The sequence below is a fragment of the Elephas maximus genome, chromosome 1, assembly GCF_024166365.1.
Source record: "Elephas maximus indicus isolate mEleMax1 chromosome 1, mEleMax1 primary haplotype, whole genome shotgun sequence".
Classification (NCBI taxonomy): Eukaryota; Metazoa; Chordata; class Mammalia; order Proboscidea; family Elephantidae; genus Elephas; species Elephas maximus.
This window is the reverse complement of record NC_064819.1, coordinates 68,409,697-68,435,030: the sequence shown is the minus strand read 5'-3', so window position 1 is coordinate 68,435,030 and position 25,334 is coordinate 68,409,697. Positions and strand designations below refer to the sequence as shown.

At 38.8% G+C, this 25,334-nt stretch overlaps 1 protein-coding gene across 1 annotated transcript; it reads left to right on the top strand.

The window, feature by feature from the left end:
• The first annotated feature begins 6,172 nt into the window (after positions 1 to 6,172).
• On the top strand, positions 6,173 to 14,861 carry PRL (prolactin). The gene is made up of 5 exons (XM_049856518.1): positions 6,173 to 6,251; positions 7,055 to 7,236; positions 9,123 to 9,230; positions 11,207 to 11,386; positions 14,670 to 14,861. Exons 1-5 carry the CDS (start codon positions 6,173 to 6,175, stop codon positions 14,859 to 14,861), a joined length of 741 nt encoding a protein of 246 aa, XP_049712475.1.
• Positions 14,862 to 25,334: the final 10,473 nt, after the last annotated feature.

Sequence of the window (25,334 nt, the reverse complement as noted above, 5' to 3'; positions counted from 1 at the left end):
GCGTGGGGGGCAGAGGACAGTGGTTTGAGAGAAAAGACAAATAGTTAAGGATTTTCTCTGAATAATTCAACATATCTTGGGACACACAGGTTGAAATGTTTAGCAGGTAGATGGCAGCTCGTAAGGGAAGACAAAAAGAGCAAGATAAATACAATTTGGAATCATCTTCATGAGAAGACAGAGAAAGCCATAACATTGAATAAGACTGCCAAGGAGGAGAGTGTAGGGTTGAACACTGAAAGAATTTAACATAGATAAGGACTCAAGGAGTTATTTAGAATCAGCAAAAAAATAATCATTGGTGACCATTAAGAGAAAACAAAACAAAATGAACTGAACTACTTACCTATTTGTACTGCTAAGTGTTCCAAGTTTTAGAATACTGTTACATTCTCATTATAGTAAAGTGTAATGGCATTTACTGCAGATGTTTCAACAGGTGCTTGAAATTATGTCTTGGTTAATTTCTCCTTGCATTTTCTAAATATCTGCATGATGTTTTCATGCTATTATTGAGTGCATGAAGGTTATTAACAGCCTTATCCCCATTGTAGACATTGCCTAATATCACAAAATACTTTGTACTTTGCTTCGTTGAACACCTTTTTTTGCCTGAAATTTAAACTTTTTACTATTATTAAATAGTATTAATATTACTATTGCAAGAATTTCAAATAATTTGTTTGATAATGTTTTATTACACTTAACCAAAATCAAACCAATTGCCATTGAGTTGATTCGGACTCATAGCAAACCGGTAGGAACAGAACAGAACTGCTCCATAGGGTTTCCAAGGCTGTAAATCTTTAGGGAAGCAGACTGCCATATCTTTCTCCCACTGCCAACCTTTCAGTGGCCGAGCACTTAGCCACTGTGCCACCAGAGCTCTTTTAACTTTTTCTCAGTACTGCATTTTAGATCAGGGGTTTTCAACAGTGCTGCTATTGACATTTTGGACTGCTTGATATTTTGTTTGGGGGTTGTCCTCCACATTGTAGCATGTTTAGCAGCATTCCTGGCCATTATCTACTGGATGCCAGTAGCACCCCCATCTTTCAGTTATAACAATCAAAAATGTCTTCAGACATTTCCAAAGGTCCCTGGGGAGGAAAATCAACACCACCATCACCACCACCCTTTGAGGACCACGGTTTTAGATATACCACTTGTATACAGCATCTAACTGGGATTTGACATTTTTATAGAAATCAAGTAATTTTGTGCGAGCTTATTCTGGCCTCTACTTTCATTTTTTGTTGTTGTTGATGTTTACTTTGTTATCTTACACTGGGCACTAAAATGTGCCCAAAGGTAGACGTGGTTAAGAATAAGCATAAGAAACTCATAGGATAAACTAACACACAGACCTCAGAACTGGTTCAGAGGATATGAACGTTACAGCCGTGAAATACACACAAGCAACAACAACATAGCCATCACACAGGACATTACTAAATGCTCCCACTATGGCTTCCTTATTTAAGGATCAAATGCCCTCAAAGCACTGCCAGAGGATTAAGAATTTGGGTTCTGGGATCACTTAGAAATGCTGACGACCTGAAAAGCCTCAATAAGAAACAAACATTGAGTACTGAATTTAGGGGAAAGAAAATGTATGTCTTAATAGACATGAAGTTAATCTAAATAGTAGAATATAATGAAATTGCTAAATTTTGCCCATCCTGAAACAGCCATTCAAGAAGGCACCAATGTGACTGAACATTTCCCAGTGGGCCCTTCACGTTTTATGATTACTTTATATTGAAGACAACGTATACCCTAGCTGGTCTTGCAGTCTAAGTTTTGGAAAACGGCTATTTGGCTAAATCAATAAAAAATACATATTTAGTCCTTTGCAAATTTTACTTTATTAAAGATAACTCCTTACTAAAAACTTCTTACTAATATATAATGAAATATATTTGTAATACATCTTCTGAATATTTTGTAAACATCTCAATTTCTTTCATCCTTTAATAGTCTCCATTATGTCTTGCAGTAGACACCTTTCAAGTTATGTGAAGCATTTTAAATATTTTTGTGTAAATAACAGAAGAAAAGACAAAAGTATTGCAAAACTAAAAACAGGTAAACATAAGAAAATACAAACTCCATTCCTAGTTAGGAATGAAAACCAGCCTGATATTAGTCAATGTTAAAATGTGGACTTTAGCACCATTTGAGCTCTTTATTCTGCTACTCAGCAGACATCAATCACCAGCTCTTGGTTTAACCACAAATCCTCAAATCAAAAATGGCAAACAAATGAATTTTTACAAACAAATCAGGCAAGTCCATTCTTAGCAAACTTCTTTATTATTCTACATTTGATAGAATTTAGATTTGATAAAGAGGAAGTTTGATAAACTTGTTTTCTTTAAGTCTGATAAGGAGGAAGGCCTGCAAAAGAGCACATATAATGTAGACGGCCACAATAGAAAGAGACACAGCGAAACCTATGTTTGAGAGCCAGAACTTGACAGGACTTCCTTGTTGTTCCTGAGTCTTGCAAGATTTCCACCTTTGACAGGTGTAGTCCAACCACTTTTTTATTACTTGTTTTAGTGAAAAATATTTTGAGTTCTCCTTCTCTGACAAGTTTCCACCTTACCCAGGTTCCACCTTTTGCTCTTATAAGTGACATAGAAGTGACAAGTATAGCAGTTAGAAAATACAGAGACAACTCTGACTTTTGCATAAAATACGGCTTTTGCATTATTTAGATATTGCAATATCCTGTTAATAGGAACTGTGGGACTATGGAGCAGCAAGGAAGCACACGATACATTTTACAGCAATGCATACCTCTTTGGAGTCTGTAGGTCTCTACTGAGTAAACACGACTCAGATTTTCTCAGGTTACTCTTATCCTGGCTATCTACGAAAGTTGCAACACCTTTAAATTTTAAGATTAAGTTGTCAATTCTTATGGTAGGCTTTTTTACTCTTGGGTTTCTAGGAGAGGAGGGGAATACAGGGCATCATTAATTTCCCCACCACGCTGCCCTGGCTCTCTTAGTTCAGGCTTTACATCTGGTGGTACAAATGCAGAACTAGTATGAATGTATGGAATCCTGACCCAGCTTTTAGAATGATAAACCAAAAAAAAAAAAAAAATCCAACCTGCTGCCATCAAATCGGTTCTGACTCACAGCAACTCTATAGGATGGAGTAGAACTGCTCCATAGGGTTTCCAGGGCGGATTTGAACTGCTGGCCTTTTGGGTAGCAGCTGAGCTCTTAACCACTGCACCACCAGGGCTCCTATAGAGTGATAGAGCCTCTAAACCATCATGTTTATGATTCAATGTCTAGGACTGTTTAAGCTAAGGCAATGAGAAAGACAGTTTTTTAGTAAATTTAGTCTTTGTTAAGATTTCTCGGCCCCCATAAAAGCAGTTAATCAGATACTTGCTGAAGAACAAATGTGGCCCGAGCAAGAATAGAAAAAGTAAATGCTATAATAAGTGATTATTTTTTTAATGATCTCATCCGTCACAGTGTACTCTAAGAGACATATGGTAATCGAAATTAAAGGTCACAGGCTGCTTTACATGCCTGCCGCATGGGCTTCAAAATGAGAGAAAGTCATCAACAACTCACTTCTTATTCATTATAATCATTTCATGTAGGAAATCTTTCAAAGGTGAGTGGAACTTTTGAATCCACGAAAGATGAATTTTTGTCACTTTAGCCCCAGAATGGCTTGGAGTCAGAAAAGGTAAAGTCATCATAAGTTAATAACAGGTTATCCATTATTATCCTTGAGGACAGTAGGAACGATTAGCTAGAGTTTTGGTTTACTACATCTTATATTAGGGTATGTATGAATGTATGTGTGTGTTTGCCTTTGAAAACCACTATGTCGCTTCCCCAAAATAAACTCTCTAAGGTTAGAGGTAAGGTCTTGTTCGTGTTAGAATGAAGTGTGCGTGCACAGCAATATTTGATAAATGGTTCATTTTCCAAACTTCCTCACATCCCCCCCGATACCTCTTTAAGCAATAATCCTTCCAGGGTCTAACTTGACTAATTACTTCCTCTATACCCTTGGCATTTAATCTCTCTAAACCTCTGCTCCTTGACCTGTAAACTGGGGATAATAATCCAAGTTTACATGATGTTAAAACCAAAACAGGCAAACAGAGGGCAGTACACATGACAAAACTAAGCACCATACATATAGGTCATTTTTTAAAAAGATAAATCAGAATGTATAAAAAAGCAAGAAAAAAAATAAGGGAATTGTAACGAGAGTGTAACAGGGAACTGAAAATCCTACTTTCTCGATTCTTATTCTATCTTTCCTAGTTTTAGAATGCCAATTTTGAAATCTTGACTTCACCTAGAAATCTTGAGTAACCCTTTGATAATACACAAAACTATCACCTCAGTGAAACATAATGCTATATATTCAAGAAACTGCAGAGAAAAAAAGATAAATTTTCAAGTAAATGACTTCTGCAGTTTTACAGATTCTCTAACCTAGTCTCCAGAGCTCACCTTCATCATTTCTCTCATTTCCTCTCAGTCTAATTAATCAAAATCCTTCCCAGAATGTTCATTTCTGGCCAGTATGTCTTCCTGAATATGAATAAGAGAGTACCTTTTGATGTTTGAAATTACGGGGGTAATCTCAATGACGGAAATGGATGACCGGGTAAAGGGAAGGAATGCCTGATTACTAGATTCATGAAGATGTCAGAGGCTTATAAAACCCATGTCTAGGAAAGGAAAAGCTGTAGGAGTTCCAGATCTTCTCTGGTGAAGAGTGTTTCCCGCAACTATCATCACTATGGACAACAAGGGGTCATCGCTGAAAGGTATGTGCAACAATTAATCCAGTTTTTGGCTTTATCAACACTTCTTTTGGGGGGTATTAATGTGAAATTTTAGCTAATTTTCTGTTAGTAAAAGGTTTCAGGCTTACAGCTTTTAGAAGCTTTTGGAAAGCAGCTGTATATGGACACGTTAGAAAAGAACAGTGGTTCTCAACCAGGGGTGATTTTTCCACCCCAGAAGACATTTGATAATGTCTGGAGATGTTTTTAGATGTCATAACTGGCATCTGGTGGGCAGGGGCTGGGGATTCTAGTAGACATCTGACAATGCACATGACACCCCTTCACAAGAAGGGACTATACAGCCCCAAATGCCAAGGTTGAGAAGCCCTGTACTAGAAAAACACCACAAGAGCTTATGGGTCCAATTTTTTACATCTGAGGAAGGCAGAAACTAACATTTTCTGGCTCCCAGAACTCTTATGTGGATTGGTAAAGTTGAATGAATCTGATGAAAACTTTCAGTTCTGAAGCCATAACACAGACAATGATGGCAGAAGTGTCTCTTGTACTACTTTGACAATTTGGTTTAAATCAAATGACATTTCAATGGGAAAACTAGGTTAGTAATAACTAATTGCCTTTACTTTCTTGGATGCCATTTGCAAGGAATAGAAATTAGTAACAACCATAAAATTTATTTTCTGAATCAAAACCAAAAATATTTGCCTATTTTATCTCAACTGACATTGAGAGAATCCTTCAGAAGATGATGGTGTGGATGAAGATACTCAGAGTTAAAAAATCTATTCAATTATATTAATTTCATAGAGCCAATATTCCAGTTTCTCTACCTATAAAGCTCATTTTATTTACACATGTAGATAAAATACCTATTCAGCTGCATTATATGACTATAACGTGTGTAAAACAAAATTTTCAGAAGTATGGTTCTTTTGGAAAATTAAAAGTCTGTTATGAGTTATCTCACATTATTTTTTTCATTTTGTGGTTAAAGGGTTTAGTTATATTCTATACACAATTTATGTTTAGGCATTTTTTTCACACAAAAATCCTTAGCACTTGCCTAGTTTTATCGTGGACATTGCCAACTACATTTATTGAAAGTTCCATGGAAACTCAGTTTCTGATAAATAACATATTTATATCAGATATTCTTTCGGAGTAGTTTCAATGAAGTTAAAAACTGATTTTAATCTGGTAGCTACACAGTGGTTCATTTTGAAAGTGTCAATTATTAATATTATCTCAGATCCCTGTTTCATGAAAAGTGGGTGTTTTATAGGTGGAGCAGAAAAAGTGAGCAAAATCAAGCTTCCTAGGGCCTCCATTATCATGTAATCAAAGGCACAGTGTTGTTCTTGACAAGTAATGGCAGGGACCTCTGCAAACACTGAGCCCGGACTACCACGAGCCCAGTCCCTCTCACAGGCAGATGGAGAGCCCGTGGGTATGTGTGATGTAACAAGGCCACAGTATTGGCGTCCTGCCTCCTCCACCAGCTTATAATAATGGAACTTAGAGAGAATCACTTAACCTTTCTAAGCTGTCTGTTTCATCAATAGAATTTGATGATAATAAGGAAGACCCAGTGTACCTCACAGGGTTACTGTAAAGCTCAAATGAGAAAAACTTTAAAAGCCTCTCGTAAAAGGTTCAAGCAATTGCATGGGATTATGATGGTAAATTAGCAGATGCAGCCTACAGCATCCTATTTACGTTAGAATTCTCTTCATACTCACTATTAGCACTCAATCGATCATATGTTTATTCTTATCTGTCATGAAGATAAAAACAAACCCATTAACAGTGCTCTCCTTGTCATTTCGGTGTCTAACATGCAACAATTGGGCAACACAGAGTTAAAAAAAAATCGCAAACTCCTAGAGAGCTCCACTGCTGAAAATGCCACAGAAACTCCCAGGATATTAAACTATCTGAAGAGAATGACCTAAACACCCTGGCTCAAAATTAATTTAAGTTCCAAATGTTTGCTAAGTACAGAAGCACTTCTGGGAGCAATACCAAAATGCACGGAGTAACCTACTTCTCAAACTATGTATCTGTGCAAATATAATTATATATCTAAATTTACACAGTAGAAAGTGTTGATTCTTCCCCCCTCAGCTATTGCAGGACCAAATCATGCAGCTGGGGGCAATGGCAGCAATAAGGCTTCCTTCCTCAGGATTGCTTTTGATAACCTCAGCTGAATAGACCGTCTCAGCATGGCTCCTGTTTTTATTTAAACAGGGTCATTCCTGCTGCTGCTGCTGCTGGTGTCAAACCTGCTCCTGTGCAAGAGTGTGGCCTCGATACCCGTCTGTCCCAGGGGGTCTGTCAGGTGCCAGGTGTCTCTCCCGGACCTGTTTGACCGAGCAGTCATGCTGTCTCACTACATCCATAGTCTCTCCTCAGATATGTTCCATGAATTTGTAAGTACTGCACTTCTTACTTCCTCCCAGAAGGAGCTTTCCAGTGAATGACAGGGCTACTAAGTTTTAAACTAGAAAATTTCATAAGCCACATATCAAATAATACACCTTGACAGGTAAAAGAGGAGTCCTTGGGAGGTGCAAACGATGAATGCGCTCAGCTGCTAACCAAAAGGTTGGAGGTTTGAGTTCACCCAGAGACACTTCAGAAGAAAGGCCTAGTAGCCTACTTCCAAAAAATCAGCCACTGAAAGCCCTATGGAGCACAGTTCTACTCTGACATACAGGGAGTCACCATGAGTCAGAATCAACTTAACCACAATTGGTTTGGTTTTTAGGTGAAAGAAGACATCAGCTAATGAAATGTGGAACAACAAGAAAGGGAGAGGTTCATGACACCTCAGTGTTCCAATTTTTTCAAAAAGTGTAGTAATGATTTTTTTTTTTTTTAATTTTCTTTTAGTTCAGTATATTGTGAAAATTTTAAATATGTTTTTAAATGCTTGATATATTTCTAGCTGGGACTGAGGAAAACCAAGAGTGTCGATTTCTTGCTCTTGCAATTAGGGGTCATGTCTCTCAACTAGCACCAGTTCCCTTCCGGTTCCAACCCCTGCTGAGATTTCGTATTTCTAATAAGTTCCTCCGCTGAGAATTTGCATTTCTAACAAGCTCCCAGGAAATTTTACAGAAGAATCACCTGGGGATTTGTTAAAATGCATTTTCTAATTCAGAATATCTGGGGTGGAAATGCGAATTCTCAGCGGGGAACTTGTAAGAAATGCAAATTTTCAGCAGGGGGTTGAACCGGTTTGAAGCCCTGCTAAGCACATTGTAGATAACCATGGAATGCGAAAGCAAACAAATAATAATACCTTTCAGACATCTCCAAAATGCTAGGAATCACTGTTCTAATATTTCCAGTGCCTAGGTTTATAATTATAACAGAAAGGGTGGTTTAAAAGTAGAAACAATTATTCTCTTTCTGATTAAGGTATTTTGAAGGTTGCATGTTAACTCTTTTAGGCCAGTCAAGAAGCAGACAATAGTTCACTGCTTCAGTAAATCAAAGGGACCCCATAGAGAACTTGGCTCAGTGGTTGCAATATATGTTTTTAAAAAAAAAAAAAAAAATCGTTTACATGGTTATTTTTACACACTTACTGGTTTTTCTTTTGACCTCCATTTTTGACTGGCCATCTTTTGTCTTCCAAATCTTCCTCGTAATTCTGTAAATTTACACAGCATTTTGCTACAGGTTATTTTTTCTTCATTAACGTGTTAGCTAAATTTTTTTCTGTTCTTTTTCTGTCAATTACTAAAATCTTATGGCCTCTTTGACTTTTTGTCACAGTCAAGAAAATTGTATTCAGCATCTATGATGAACACAGTAAGGTACAAGGCGTGTGGATTCAGAAGTTAATCAAACAAAAGTTGTAATTGTATAATGCCTATTAAGACAAGCATATCAATTCTGACTCACAGCAAACTAGAGATTGAGCAGCTAAATAAGTCCATATGTACGGTGGCATTTGGCTCAAATATTAAATACTAAATTAAAACATTTACTGCTTCATGTTTTTTTCTATTTTTGGTGTTTGCTCTCCAAATAGTAACTTGTGGAAAGGGTGACAATAAACAAGAGAATTTAAAAGAAGGGAAGAGGTTGCAATTTAGACAAGTTGGATAAAAGTAAAAACGAATATATGGACATAATGGAAAAAGAAGTGGACAAAGGGGATATCCACCTAATTCTTTAGTTTCAACGCTTACATGGCTCTCACTAAAAAAAAAAAGTCTATCAAATATACTAAATTCTGGTAATGTTTTCATTAATTCAATGCCCAAACAACCCCAACTAACTGAATTTGCTTGATCATTTCTAGAATAAACAGTATGCGCTGGGTCGAGGGTTCATACCCAGGGCCATCAACAGCTGCCATACTTCTTCCATCTCTACTCCTGAAGACAAGGAACAAGCCCAACAGATCCATGTGAGTCTGTCATCCAGACTTTTCATCTAGAAGGTTGAGACAGGACACTGGCATTACTCTGCTGTAGTTTATTAAAGGCTTTCAAATTTTTTTAAATAAAAAAAAAATTTCTAATAGGTCATGGTAATTGCACATGCAGAGAAAAGTAGAGGTGGAATAAGCAATTAAACAGAAATTATATGACCTAGTTAATGAGTTGTGGGTAAAATCAAATGCTAGTATCAAAACAGATAGCAAACCTATAAACTGACCATGAAGCCGACATTGAGTTAACCAATGCCTTGTACCTGGATAGCAGATATTATACTGTATGAAAGCTTGACATGAATTGGACTCCATGTATAGAATATAAAATTTGCAAAATGTTTGTAGATGTTAGAAATTCAAGTGCAGTTTTATGTATTACATATAACTAGTGATTCCTATATGGACAGCATTTAACATTACTGACCAATAAACTCTTTGAACCATCTCTTTCCTGACTTCTAAGTCTCTCCTTCTGGTTCTCCTTACTTCTCTGACACCTCACTTCATTACTCTTTACTGACTTCTCTGCACCCTTCTACCATATTATTAGTCACCCCCTAGCAGCAAGTTCTGTAATATATTACATTCTGCTTCTCACAGCTACAACTGCTGCCCCTGTTCCGATGACAATAAAATCTGCCTATCAAGCCCCAATCATTTGTCCAACCTTCAATTTTTTATCCTTATAATTGGATTCCCTTCTGATCCAGTGCCATAAGCACAGCCTTAACGTGATCACAAAGTAAACATCTTTATATATACCCATTGCCATCAAGTCGATTCTGACTCGGCTCGGGCAAGAACTGCCCCATAGGGTTTCCAAGGAGCAGCTGGTGGATTTGAACTGCCGACCGTTTGGTCAGCAATGGAACATTTAGCCACCATGTACCAGGGCTCCTCTTTACATATATATGCCTACAAATACAATCTGTTCTCCCTTTTACAATTTTACTAATGGCACCAGTATTCTTTCTGCCTGCTAATCTCATTAATCATAATCATGACAGTAATAAGAAGAAAAAGGAAAAAAGAAGACAAAGGAGAAATTAAACATTTATCGAGAGTGACTACATTTTCAGACACTTCACAAAACATCTTATGTGCATTATTGCATTTAATCCTCATACAAATCCCACAACATATTAAAAAAAAAAAAAACAAACCTGTTGCCGTCAAATCGATTCCAACTCATAGCAATCCTAAAGGAGTAGGGTTTCCAAGAGTAGAACTGCCCTGTAGGGTTTCCAAGAGTAGAACTGCCCTGTAGGGTTTCCAAGAAGCAGCTGGTAGATTTGAACTGCTGACCTTTTGGTTAGCATCCAAGCTCTTAAACTACTGCACCTTGCTGGAATAATGAAACAGGCTCAGAGAGGTTATGGAATTTGTACCAGTCACATGGCTGGTAAACAGTGAGGCCAGGCTTTACCCAACAGAAAGCCCTCGTTCTTGATCATGCTACAATACTCCTAGTAAAACCGTATGTCTATTTACTACCTGACCTGTACCGTCCTACAGCTCCTTTCTTTCATATTCTAGTCCAGATTTCCATGTCGGTGTCAATTCAATCCTTCTCTACTCTTCATTTCTGTTACCACTCGACTAGTTCAAGGTAGGGACCGATCACCCAATAAACAAGATATACCCGCTGCTCGGTGGGAGAAAACACCTGGCAATCTACTCCCATAGAGATTACAGCCTAAAATACCTTATTGGGCAATTCTACTTTGTCCCATAAGGCTACTATGAGTTAAAATCAACTCGACAGCACGTGACGACACAGGCCAATAGCTTAAATTTTACTTTTCTATAACTTGTATCACCTACAGAAACACTTTTGCAGACACAGAAATAAAAAAGAGACGTTAGGTCAACCTCTCTTAGCAAAAATCACACTTAAGTAAACCTGTTATATCATGCCTGTTTTAATTTTTTTTTTTATGACTGCGTAGCACGGAGACCTTCTGAACTTGGTCCTCACAATGCTGCGCTCCTGGAATGACCCTCTTGATCATCTAGCCTCTGAAGTGCATGGCCTGCCAAAAGCCCCGAGTGCTCTCCTAACAAAAGCCACCGAGGTTAAAGAGCAAAACGAACGACTTCTAGAAGGCATAGAAAAGATAGTGGAACAGGTGAGCAACTTCTCTCCTGTTCTCATTAATGAAAAAGATATATCTCTGATGATGAATGAGTGCTGAAATATCTGACTTTGCAAGGATGAAATTTAGGCATTGTAGGTTCTCAACGGCTATTAAATAAACAAGAGCGTAGTAGCTCATACTACGGGTAATCCCCCCCCAAAAAAGCTATGACATATTCGAGTTACGATGAACCGCACTTACGGCTGTCTCCCTTTTTTTTTTTTTTTTTGGTACATCTCATCACTAGTAATATGTATGTATTAAAATATATTTGTAAGGTTATATGCAATGCTTCCAACCCCCAAAGACAAAGATCAGATTTATAAAGATCTGATAATAAAAATTAATAATAATGAAAACTAAAAAAAGAGGTATTCAACTTACATCAGAACTGACTTACAATGGAGTCCTCAGAACAGAACTCTGTCTTAAGTCGGGGGCTACCTGTAATAGATTCACTAGTAAGTGAATCTTAAAGTTCTTTCAATGGTAAGTGAATCTCAGGATTCTGCTGTCATATTTAACAGGTACAGCATTCTCTGTGTTGCACAAAAACCATCACAGGATTGCCCCTTCCTGAGGGCAGGTGTTAAAATATTTGGGGGGGAAGAAAAGCAGAGAGCAGGATCTGCAAGATGAATGTTTCCTTCCAAGGATACCAGGACACCCACTACTAAAATTCTGGTCAGATTCTTCCTCATTTCTCCCGATACCAAAAGATGTGAGTGGGAAGGGAGAAAAGAAAGCATCGAAATCCAGTTGGATGAAGTCCCACAAGCACTAGACTTTAGGGGGTAACTGAAGAAGGGGGTATATCTATTTTGGAGTGTTTTTTTTATTTTGTAATTTATAAAAAAGTTGTCTCATTCAGGAGCCCTGGTGGTATAATGGTTAAAAACTACAGCAAGCTACAGCTACTAACCATAAGGTCAGTAGTTCAAATCCACCAGCCGCTCCTTGAGAACCTTATGGGGCAGTTCTACTCTGTCCTACAGCAAAGGGTTTTTGTTGTTGTTGTTTTGTTTTTGTCTCATTCTAAATTTTTTCTTGGGGTTACACAATCAAACATACCATTGCATTTAATCTCCTCAAATAATTGGTCATATTTAGGTTGGGTTAATATTTGCAACATCTGTCTCTATTCATTTGGCATAATTTCAACATAGCGAGGCAACAGCCTTCTGAAGTTCAGAAATAATGCATCACCTAAAGAAAGATATCCGATTATGGGAATAATAACAGGAGAAATTTTAGATTTCTTATCGTATACTAAGTACATGTTATCATGTGTCATTTCTGTAATCTTCATGGGAGAAGAATCTATTCAACACAGATACAAAGCACATCTTAACCTTGGGAAGTGTGAGATAAACACCTAGATTTTCAAGTTATTTTCTTCATTACAGTGGGCCTATTTTCTGAGGTCACGATTTAATTTGTTCTATAATGCTTCATTTTCTGTTCTGTTTTCCCCACCAGTTGTTTGTTTATTCCTGTTTATATCATTGTCCATTTGTGCAGTCAATTTTTGTCCTAATGCTCAAGCACCAAATATAAGAAGCATAAAGTAAAGCAACAAATATCTATCATATTTGGATATTGTATACCCTTTGGCTATATATACTTGGGATAAAAACCTGTTGCCACTGAGTCGATCCCAGCTCATAACAACCCTATAGGACAGAGTAGAATGGCCACATAGGGTTTCCAAGGAGTAGGTGGTGGATTCAAACTGCTGATCTTTTGGTTACAGCCTGAGCTCTTAACCACTGTGCCACCAGGGCTCCATATTTGGGATATATATATGATACAAATATAAATAGCCTTTATATTTCCACTAAGGAATCCCAGATTTAAAAAATATTCTTACTCTGTAGGAGAAAGGTCAGCAGATCAGGGCCTATAAGTATCCAAGGGGTGTATATAACAGCTTTCCAAATTCATTTTCATCCCTCAAGTTGCCAAACTCGTTACTCAGTCTCTGAGACCTCTGGGACTCCCAGCCTGCAGAAAGAATTCTGAGAGACATAGTGTTCCCTCTGTCATGTTGTTCAGTATCTTTTATTTATCACAATCATGCCGCCAGCCCTACCACACAGCCCTCACTACTGAGTGGTAGCTGTCAGCACTACCCTTTCTCATTGGTGATTTTCCCAGCACCTTCCATCCCAGGGCCCTCAAAAGACAGCAGCTTTTTTTCATACACATTGGTGGGGTACCTGTCTTGGGTGGAATGTGAACACCTTCCCCCCAATTACTTAAGCAGATCTTGTTAGTTATCACTAGATTATCTGCACCTTAAAACACCAAGTACATCTCTCATTTCTAAGGTCTTTGGTACGTACAGTTATTTGGAGAATAAAACTCAGTTCAAAGCAAGAAAAAGATAAATGTAATTATGGCGACCTGTCAGAAGAAATGAAGTACAAAGTACACATCAGGGACAAAAATCAGGAAATAAAATAATTCCTCAAGTGAGAGGATTAAGGCTAGCTCTTCCATCTTCCTTTGGTCACATTCAAGTATATCTTCAAATAGCAACTTTCTGCTCACTGTCTATCTACTCCTAAACAAATATACTTCATCTGTGATCACATACACGCCAGAAAACACAGGCTTTCTGCTTCTAGTTTTTAGATTACTAATAGATGTCTGATACACTAGCCCAAGAATCCATGCCTCTGTCTAGAGACGTATGCAATCCTGTATCTTCCCCAAATATATTAAATATATTTTTAAGTTGTGATAAAATATATATAACATAAAATTTGTCATCTTAACCATTTTCAAGAGTACAATTCAGCGCAATTATATTCACAATGTTGTGCAACTACCACCACTATTTGTATCCAAAATTTTTTTTTTTTTTTTTAAATCAACCCAGACAGAAGCTCTGTATCTGTTAAGCATTAACTGCCCATTCTCTGCCTTACCTCACCCCAGCCCACGGTAATGACTAATCTACTTTCTGTCTCTGTGCATTTCCCTATTCCAGATATTTCATACAAGTGGAATCATACAAGATTTGCCCTTTTGTGTCTGCCTTATTTCACTTAGCATAATGTTTTCTACCTTTATCCATGTCATAGCATGTACTAGAACTTTTTTTTATGGCTGTATAATATTCCATTGTATGGATATACTACATCTTATTTATCCATTTATCTGTTGATGAACATTTCCTTCCCCACAATTTAATTCAGCAATTACAAGGAACAAGGGTCAACGGATACTGATAGTACTAATAATAAATCACTATCTTTTTGATGATTAGGTTCATCCTGGAGCCAAAGAAAACAAGGCCTACTCTGTCTGGTCGGGACTTCCATCTCTGCAGACAGCTGATGAAAATACTCGCCTGTTTGCTTTTTATAACCTATTCCGCTGCCTAAGCAGGGATTCGCACAAGATTGACAGCTATCTCAAGCTCCTCAAATGCCGAATTGTCTACAACAACAACTGCTGAGCCCACATCCATTCCGCCCGTATCCATTCCATCTATTTCTGAGATGGTTCTTAACAAGCCATCCCATACCAAGCTTCTCTTATTATCTAGCTTTTTAGTGCATGCTTGGGTGTAACAGGTCTTCTCTTAAAAAATAAAAGCTGTCTCCTTGGAGAGGCCAAAATCTAAAAAGCCAATTTGTCAAAGTTTCTTATTTTCAAATGATAGAAAATAAAAAGAGAACTCATCACTACCATGGAGAAGCTCCTAGCAAATCTTGTCCCAAATAGCAGAAGCCAGTCCTGCAAATAAAGCAATTAACAGCTTACTTTAGAATCAGAGTAAACTATGGTGGGTCAAGTTATTAGAATCAAAGACTTAGCTAACTATTAATCATGCTAGTTGTGTTACAAAGAACAGTAATTTCTCAGACTTCTTTATGAAAGCCAGCCACATATTATCCGCTAACTTTCACAGTGTTATGACAGACAATATAAGTACTATGAAACTATGATGACCCAAATAGCATGAGGTTTACTGAGCCATCTAAAACTGTTAGGATATAATCATGAAATGGTTTTATCTTTTTCTAATAACTGTCTTCAAACATGCTTTACTGAATTCTCATGCCCTTAGCATCATCTTGGATACATTCATTCCATAGTTTTCTAGTCACTTTGAGCCTAAGTCTAGTCCGGGTAAGTTTCCAACTTCATCTCATATCCAATCAATTTAACATTTTCCTCTACCCTACCGTGGCTTCCCAGGTGATACAAAAGGTTAACTGCTCAACTACTAACTGAAAGTTTGGTGGTTCCAATCCACCCAGGGGTGCCTGGGAAGAACAGTCTGACGATGTGCTTCTGAAAGGTTACAGTCTTGAAAACCCTAAGGAGAAGTTCTGCTCTGTACACTTTGGGTTGCCATGAATCGATATAGACTTCACAGCAACTGGCTTTTGTTGTGGCTCAAGGGAACTAACAGGAAAGCAGATTAGGTCACTTCCCATGATGTTTCTTTGTCCTGCCTCACTGGATCTCCATTCCTGTGACATGTTGGGGGTGGGATAGAGGATTAGGAGAGATGGAAAAGTTCTGACATCTCTTACTTGTGGGGTACTACTGTAGCTGGCTCATTACTGACAGGGACTAACCTTGAATTCCCTAAATGGCATGTGTCTCTCTTATAGGGCATGCTTATGATTTTCCAGGACGTCCACAAGAGGGGTCTACACAGTTTCTTTACCAAGGGGATACTCTCTGGCTTGATTCTTTTATCCACCCCACAGTTTTGCCACCTGCAGTGTTCTCTACAACCTATGATGCTCTTCCCCTTACCTAGCATGTACCTTACTGGAGAAAACTGGCTGAAGCTCAGCTATCTGTCAACTGACCCACAGGTCACTCATGCATCCTAACTATGCCAAACAGTAGCAGTCATGCTGGATCATGGCTGAGCCCTCTCCTGGTGTCTCTCTCAATTCTCTTCTGTTGTTCACATAGACACAGAGTAGATCAGAAAGTTGAATTCACATGTAGACATTCATCAGAGGAATGAGATGCCATTCTGCCCTTCTCATAGATTCAGTCTACAATTATCTCTAGCAACAACTTTCTTTGGGGGGGGGTCTACCTTACAAACCCTCTCCTCAATTACCTAGATTTCTGGAGAGAGGTGACTGATGAGAGTGGCTCAACTGGTCCAATTGCCTTTAAAAAACAAAAAAGAAGAAAGAAAACCCCAGAATGGAGGCCAGTCTCTCAGGCAGATATATTTCCAGGTTATTTTTGCAGAAGCTTTAGGATTTTAGCAGAAATTCCTAGACAACAGCCCATTCACCATTCCGATACAGATGAAATAAAAAGGCGGTGGGGGAGGGGTGGAGAGGAAGGAAGGAAAGGAGAAGGAGAGGGACAGTGTATAAAATACAAAGATTGTGAGAGATAACATGCTATTAAAATACTACATTTGGTGAAGACCTAAACCTATGGGTTCAATTTTCATACCCTATTTTTTTTTTTTTAAAAGCAAATATCATCTTATTTTTTTTACTTCTCTTTTTTCTTCCTTCCTTTCCTGAATTTTTGTTTGTATAGAAGCATTCTTTGTTCCTACCAACTGAATTGTTATAGCCCAAGAGAGGATCAGAACTTGGCATCTCTTCAGATCAGAAATCAAGGCAATTTTCTACCTCCATGAAGGAAATATTTTACATACCTATAGAAACACTGCCAGCAAAACCAACATCTGAGTACTGTCCTTGTCTCTAGCTATGCTGACCTGTTGTTCCTTTTGTGTGCCTTGGAGTCACTCTGACTCATAGAGACCCTACAGGGCAGAGTGGAACTGCCCACAGGGCTTCCAGGGCTGTAATCTTTAAGGAAGCAGAATGGCAGGTCTTTTCTCCTACAGAGAGGCTCATGGGTTTGAACCATTGACCTTTTGGTTAGCAGCCCAGCGCTTAAACACTGTGCCACCAGGACACCTATCTTCCAAAAACAATTTCAGAAGAATGCCTACCCCAAACCAGTCTATCAACCCCTCCCTTTTCTCCTGAACGAATGCAAAATGTCAGCTATCTCACATTTCAGCCTTCTTCACTTAAAAGGCAAGAGACTATGGGAAAAAATCTGCATGTATTTTATCTGTTGCTGAAAACATCTAATTACATTTCCCACTTATCGTTTACCCTCAATTCCTATAGAGAGGATGGTATTTATTGGAATGAAATTTGTCAAGAAACGGACAACTGTATAAAACAAAAGTTTACCATTAGGCCACGCATATCTTATAAAGTGAAATTTCCAATCACAAATGTTAAGACTTCTGCTAAACCACTGAATGATGACATTAAAAGACCTCTCCCTGCTTGACAGTGACATAATTGAAAATATAATGCTATAGTTTTCAGGCAAAAATGAGTAGAACCCTGGATGTTCTTTAGAGTCATCAAGGGGTAGCTGGAAAGAGGATATTTGGGTAGACTATAATCACGCCCTTCCAACACAAATGAGTCTATGTATTTCCTCTTCTGCACACGGCATTTCCACATAAGATCACATTTAAAGAAATAGCTCTGCTATAGCAAGAATAAAGACAATGGTACCAAAACAGAAATAAACAAATAAAAAATTCCTTGAAATTCACTGAACTCGTAGAGTAGTAAATCAGATGTCATGAAAACTACAAGGACTAAAAGAGAGCTAAGAAAATTCTGTCTTCCAGGATGCTCCAACCCAAGCGACTGGGTCTTGTAGCTCCAACCCAAGTGACTGGGTGGGAGCCCTGGTGTCACTGTGGTTAAGAGCTTGGTTGCTAACTAAAAGGTCAGCAGTTCAAAACAACCAGCTGCTCCTTGAAAACCTTATAGGAAAGTTCTACTCTGTCTCATAGGGTCGCTATGAATCAGAATCAACTTGGCGGCAAAGGGTTTAGGTTTTGTAATACAAATAAGGTAATTGTGGTCCACTAAGGGAATTGTATTACCTTGAGTATATCCCACACGAATTTAGAGACCATCTCAAGAACAGATTTTATGCACTGAAAACTAATGACCAAAAACCAGACGAGTTGTGGAATGACATCAAGGACATCATACATAAAGAAAGCAACAGGTCGTTAAAAAGACAGGAAAGAAAGAAAACACCAAAATGGATGTCAGAAGTGACTCTGAAACTTGCCCTTGAATGTCAAGCAGCTAAAACAAACAGAAGAAATAATGAAGTCAAGAGCTGAACAGAAGATTTCAAAGAGCAGCTTGAGAAGACAAAGTATTATAATGAAATGTGCAAAGACATGGAGTCAGAACAAAATAAGAACACACTCAGCATTTCTCAAGCTGAAAGAACTGAAGAAAAACTTCAAGATTTGAGTTGCAATACTGAAGGATTCTACGGCCAGAATACTGAACAAAGCAGGAAGCATCAAAAGAAGATAGAAGGAATACACAGAGTCACTGTACCAAAAAGAATTGGTCAACATTCAATCATTTCAGGAGGTAGTATATGATCAAGAACCAACAGTACTGAAGGAAGAAGTCCAAGCTGACTGAAGACAATGGCAAAAAACAGGACTCCAGGAATCGAAACAATACCAATTGAGATGTTTCAACAAACAGATGCAGCACTGGAGGTGCTCACTCGTCTATGCCAAGAAATGTGAAAGACAGCTACCTGGCCAATCAACTGGAAGAGATCCATATTCATGCCTATTCCAAAGAAAGGAGATACAACCAAATGCAGAAATTATTGAACAGTATCATTGAAATCACACACAAGTAAGATTTTGCTGAAGATCATTCAAAATGGTTGTAGCAGCACATCAACAGGGAAATTCCAGGAATTCAAGCTGGCTTCAGAAGAGGACATGGAATGAGGGATATTATTGCAGATGTCTGATGAATTCTGGCTGAAAGCAGAGAATACCAGAAAGATGCTTACCTGTGTTTTATTGACTATGAAAGGTATTCGACTGTGTGGGCCATGACAAATTATGGAAAATATTGAAAGAATGGAAATTCCAGAACACTTAATGGTGCTCGTGAGGAATCTGTACATAGACCAAGAGGCAGTTGTTTGAACAGAAGAAGAGGACACTGCATAGTTTTAGGTCAGGAAAGATATGCGTCAGGATTGTATCATTTACCATATTTATTCAATCTGTACGCTGAGCAAATAATCCGAGAAGCTGGAGTATATGAATAACTTGGCATCAGGATTGGACTCAAGCATAACAATGATCATGAGGGTGGTGAGGGACCAGGCAGTGTTTCATTCTTTTGTACATGTTGTCACTATTAGTCAGAACTGATTTGATGGCAACAACAAGGGGATTGGGTCCCTATGAGTCAGAACTGACTCGATGGTACATAAAAAATGAATTGGGTAAAAAAAAAAAAAAAAGGAATTGGGTAGCTTGCTAATAATGCAAATAAAGTTCATGAAACCTGTGTTGGGGTGGGACCATGCAAATAAGATCTATGGAACCCTAACGAAGGGATTCATCAATTTTACCATCCCCATAGGCTTAAAATGAGCCATCCCAGAGGTGGGAGGAGAGGATCTCACCACCACCAAGGATGAAAACCCAGGAGCAGAGCACGTCCTTTGGGCCTGGGATGCCTGTGTTAAAAAGCTCCTGGAACCAGAAGACTGAGAGAGGGAGAGACCACTGTAACACACTGAAGACAGCAAGAAGCAGTGGCAGAGAAATGGCAGCAGGCAAATGCACAGTGGGCTTCCCAGTCCACTGAGCAAGAAAACTGAATGTTTACAAGCAAGAGGCTTGCTGGAGGAGTAGGATGCCTCTGGGCACTTGGTGGAGCTAGGTTTGCTGATCCATGGAGCTAGAGCTGAGAACCTTTGGTCCAAGACTTACTGGCAGAGTGGCGTGCCTCTGGGCACTTGTAGGCAGAGCTAGAAGAGCTTTGCTACACTTGCCTGAGCAGGGTGGAGGCCAAGGTGCCAGAAAGAGACCTGCCTGTGGGCATGGATACAAAGAGGCTGTCCTGATGGAAAACCATAACCTGAGCATTCCTGAACCTGAATTGTAATCTGCTACTTCCCTAATAAACCCCATAACTGTGAGTATGGTCTGTGATTTCTGTATGGCCACTGCAGCAAATTATTGAAGTCAGCATAGAAGTAGAGAGAGCCATGAGAGGGACACCTGGTGTCAGAACCAGTAAAAAGGTTGCAGGGCAGACGCATGTCTGACCTCTGCCTCATAGGAATCAGCCTTGGGTTGCTGATCTTGATTCTCCTTCCTTGTGAAGTTAGAGAAGGTCAGATGCCTCCGGTTCATCATTTTTACACAGGAGTTGCTCCTTTGCTCTTCAGGTGTAGAGAAAAAAAGGGTAACATCAATACACAAAACTTTGTTGTTGCTAGGTGCTGTCAAGTCAGTTCCAATTCATAATGACCTTATGTATAATAGAACAAAACATCACCTCATCCTGCACCATCTTCATAATCAGCACTATGTTTGAGCCCATTGTTGCAGCCACTGTGTCAATCCATCTCATTGAGGGTCTTCCTCTTTTTTGCTGACCATATACACTTCACCAAGCATGATGTCTTTCTCTAGGGATTGGTCCCCCAGATAATGTGTCCAAAGTAAGCGAGATGAAGTCTTGCCATCCTCACTTCTAAGGAGCATTCTGGCTATACTTTTTCCAAAACAGACTTATTCACTCTTCTGGCACCATGGTATATTCAATATTCTTTGCCAACACCATAATTCAAAGGCATCAATTCTTCTTCGATCTTCCTTTTTCATTGTCCAACTTTCACATACATATGATGTGATTGAAAATACCATGACTTGGGTCAGATGCACCTTAGTCCTCAAAGTGACATCTTTACTTTTGAACACTTTAAAGAGGTCTTTTGCAGCAGAGTTGCCCAATGGAATATGCTGTTTAATTTCCAGAATGCTGCTTCCATGGTGTTGATCAACTCTACACGCCAACTGCTACAATATATTGTACAGAAAGGTCAGTGTAATAGCTGTTGCTAACTAAAGTGCTATGGTGAATCAAAGGACAGCTAAGGGACATCTGGGTGTAAGAATAGGGAAGTTTTTCTGGAATGTACAGGACTGTGATGGCTTTATAATGGAGTTTTGAAGGCTCAACAGGATATTGGAAGGTAAATATGGAAAGACATCATATCTTCCCATCCACTTAGAATCATTTGATGGTGAGGATATCTCCTATATCCTGACATCTTGAGCAAAAGTAACTGAGATGTTAATATTTGAGCTGGATCAAAACATAAGACATGTTCATTTTTTAACAGACATTTAATACATGTCATTATTATGCTCCCATAATGTGCTACACACATTCCTCTAAGGTAGTAATGGGGGGAAAAACTGGAGAGTGTTGTTTATGCATTGTAGAGGATCATTTATGCCATTTGTGGAGTGTGTACTTATTCTAATATGCAACAGGAAATTTTAGGGCAAGAGTGTGAGGGGTCATGGAAGTATAGGATCGATAAGAGAACAAGGAGAGGTTCAGAAACAAGTTGGAAGATTATTATGACACTCCAAAAGAAAACCAAAGAGAGCTCTGTCAACAGAAAGAAGTAAATATGTGAGGGACGTAGGAACATGATCAGGGCTTGACTATATGAAAGGAATGAGGCAGACAGAAGACTCAAAAGGAATTCACTAACTTGAGACTTGAAGAACAAATAAATGACAGTGAAGTCAGGAAAGAGACTTTTTGTCCAAATGCATCTGAAAGTGATTTTCCTTCATTTCATTGACTTTGTACCAGAAATCATAAAAAATTTTAAGTTACTTTAGCAAATCACAGAAATGAGTATGCTCAAGAGCCTCTGCTAGATGATACCATACACAAGAGCAAAAGCATTTATGCCACCCAGTAATAACAAGCTGTACGACAGCTGTCTCCTTCAACATTTAAATAGAACATACAGAGGCGGGGCCAAGATGGCTGACTAGTCAGATGCTTCCTTTGGTCCCTCTTACAACAAAGATCCAAGAAAAACAAGTGAATTGATTATATATGATAATCTTGAAGCCCTGAACATCAAAGACAAAGTTGACAACTCTGACTGAGTGGCAGGGGGAGGGAGAGAGAGTTCAGAAGCAGTAAGGATTTCCCAGACCTGACCTCACCAGCACCTTGCAGGCTGGATCGGCTGGCACACTTGGGCTAAGAAAAGCAGTAGCACTTGGGATGCATTTTCCACATACGGAGAAACTGAGCAGCGGAGAGTCTGCTCAAGCCTCCAGAACCAGGGAAAAGTGGTGCTGAATCAGTGAGAGTTAAGTACAAGCCTCTAACCTACCTACCTCGTGTGATCAAAAAAAACCCTCGTCCCCTCTAAGAAGTACCTCTCTCCCATTTACTCGCCCCCTCCCTGCTCTGCTCCAGATCTGGCCCAGCTTCAGCGATTGCTGTGCTCCCTGGGCATGAAGTAGAACCTTTCATGTGTCCCCAGCCATTCTCCCGACTTTGGAGAGGGAACAAATTAACAACAGAAAAAAAATAATCTGCCAGCTTCCCCAAGCCAGGAACTCAGGGCAGGCACAGCGCCTTTGGCGAGGCACGGCCATAAAGGGTCCACGGACTTTGAATGCCTTTCATACCTGCCTAGGCCTGTTTGGGCCCATTTCAACAGCATAGGCCCTCATTTGCACAGTAAAATAGTGTATATACCTGAAGGCTATTTCCAACTGCAACAGCTAAGGGGGAATGGCAGATTCGTGACATTTGACACCGTCCTACCCACTAAGCAGTGTCTTCACCTACCCACATCAGGGGCCTGAGGACTGGTGGCTCCATCCACTCCATATGACGACCCATGACAGGGTTCCAAGAATTAGTGGTATCTCCTAGTCCTTTACAGAAAATAGTACTGCATGTCCAAAATCTGGCTGCAAAATCCACCCACTTACATGCTCCAGGGAACTGAGACACACCTTCCACCCAGACACTCAGGTACAGCCATCAGCCCCCTACCTTGCTCCACATATGATACCCTACTGCAGCCAGACATCTGTGCCTACTCCAATCATCCCTGCCCATCTAGCACTGCAGGTGAGAGCCTATACCACACACTTGGGGACTGATGACCTGGACATCTGGGTTGAATCCACACAAGAGAAGGGCAACGGACTACTGAGCTTACATACATAGTAATAGCTCTAACCACCTGGTGACAGGGTGTGAAAGCTTCGAAGACACCTATAATCAAAGTATCTCACACAACCAGCCTATTTGGGCATGTCAGAACAAAAGAAAACAAGAAGCTAGGACACAGTAAGCAAACATAATATAAATAAATATAATAACTTACTGATGGCTCAGAGACAACAGTAAATACCAAATCACATAAAGAGGCAGACCATAACAGCTATAGCAAGTGATCAAAACAAAGAAATAAGAAACCTCCCAGAGGAAGATAACTTCTTGGAATTACCCGAGGTAGAATTCAAAAGATTAATTTATAGAGCTCTTCAAGAGATCAGGAAGGAGATCAAGATATGGAAGAGCTAAATGTCACAATCAACCAACTTGATCTCATAGACATATACAGAACACTCAACCCAAGAGCAGCCAAGTATACTTTCTTTTCTGACACACATGGAATATTCTCCAGAATAGACAACATATTAGGCCACAAAGCAAGCCTTAACAGAATTCAAAACATTAAAATATTACAAAACATCTTTTTCTGACCATAAAGCCATAAAAGTAGAAACCAATTACAGAAAAAGCAAGGAAAAAAAAATCAAATACACGGAAACTGAACAACACCTTGCTCAAAAACTACTGGGTTATAGAAGAAATTAAGGACAGAATAAAGGAATTCACAGAATCAAATGAGAATGAAAACACATCCTACCTTTAGGGCACAGCAGAAGTAATGCTCAGACGTCAATTTATAGCAATAAATGCACACATCCAAAAAGAAGGGCCAAAATCAAAACCTCAAATCTACAACTCGAACAAATAGAAAGAGAGCACCAAAAGAAGCTCCCTCAGGCACCAGAAAGAAGGAAATAATAAAAATTAGAGTAGAATTAAATTAAATAGAGACTAGAAAAACAACTGAAAAAGTTAACAAGACCAAAAGCTGGTTCTTCAAAAAGATCAACAAAACCAATAAACCATTGGCCAAACTAACAACAAAAAAAAAAAAAAAACCCTCAGGAGAGGAAGTAAACAAACTGAATAAGAAATGAGATTGGTGATATCACAACAGACCCAACTGAAATTACAGAATCATGACAGAATACTATGAAAAAATTATACTCCAAAAATTTGAAAACCTAGAGGAAATGGACAAACTTCTAGAAACACACTACGTACCTAAATTAGCACAAACAGAGGTGGAACAACTTAATAAATCTATAACAAAAGAAGAGATTCAAAAGGTAATTTAAAAACTCCCCCCAAAAAATAAAAAACCCGGCCCTGACAGCATCACTGGAGAATTTTACCAAACTTTCAGAGAAGAGTTAACACCACTAACACTAAAGATATTTCAGAGAATAGAAAAAGATGGAATACTCACACACTCATTCTATGAAGCGAGCATAACTCTGACACCAAAACGAGGTAAAGACACCACAAAAAAAAAAGAAAATTACAGACCAGTATCCCTCATGAACATAGACGTAAAAACCCTCAACAAAATTCTAGCCAATAGAATTCAACAACATATCGGAAAATAACTCACCATGACCAAGTAGGATTCATACCAGGTATGCAGGGAGGGTTTTACATTAGAAAAACAATCAATGTAATCCATCACATTAAAACAAACAAAACAAAACAAAACAAAAACACTTGATCTTATCAATTAGTCAGAAAAGGTATTTGACAAAGTCCAACACCCATTCATGATAAAATCTCTCAGCAAAATAGGAATAAAAGGGAAATTCCTCACCATAATAAAGGGCATTTATACAAAGCCAACAGCCAGCATCATCCTAAATGGAGAGAGTCTGAAAGCA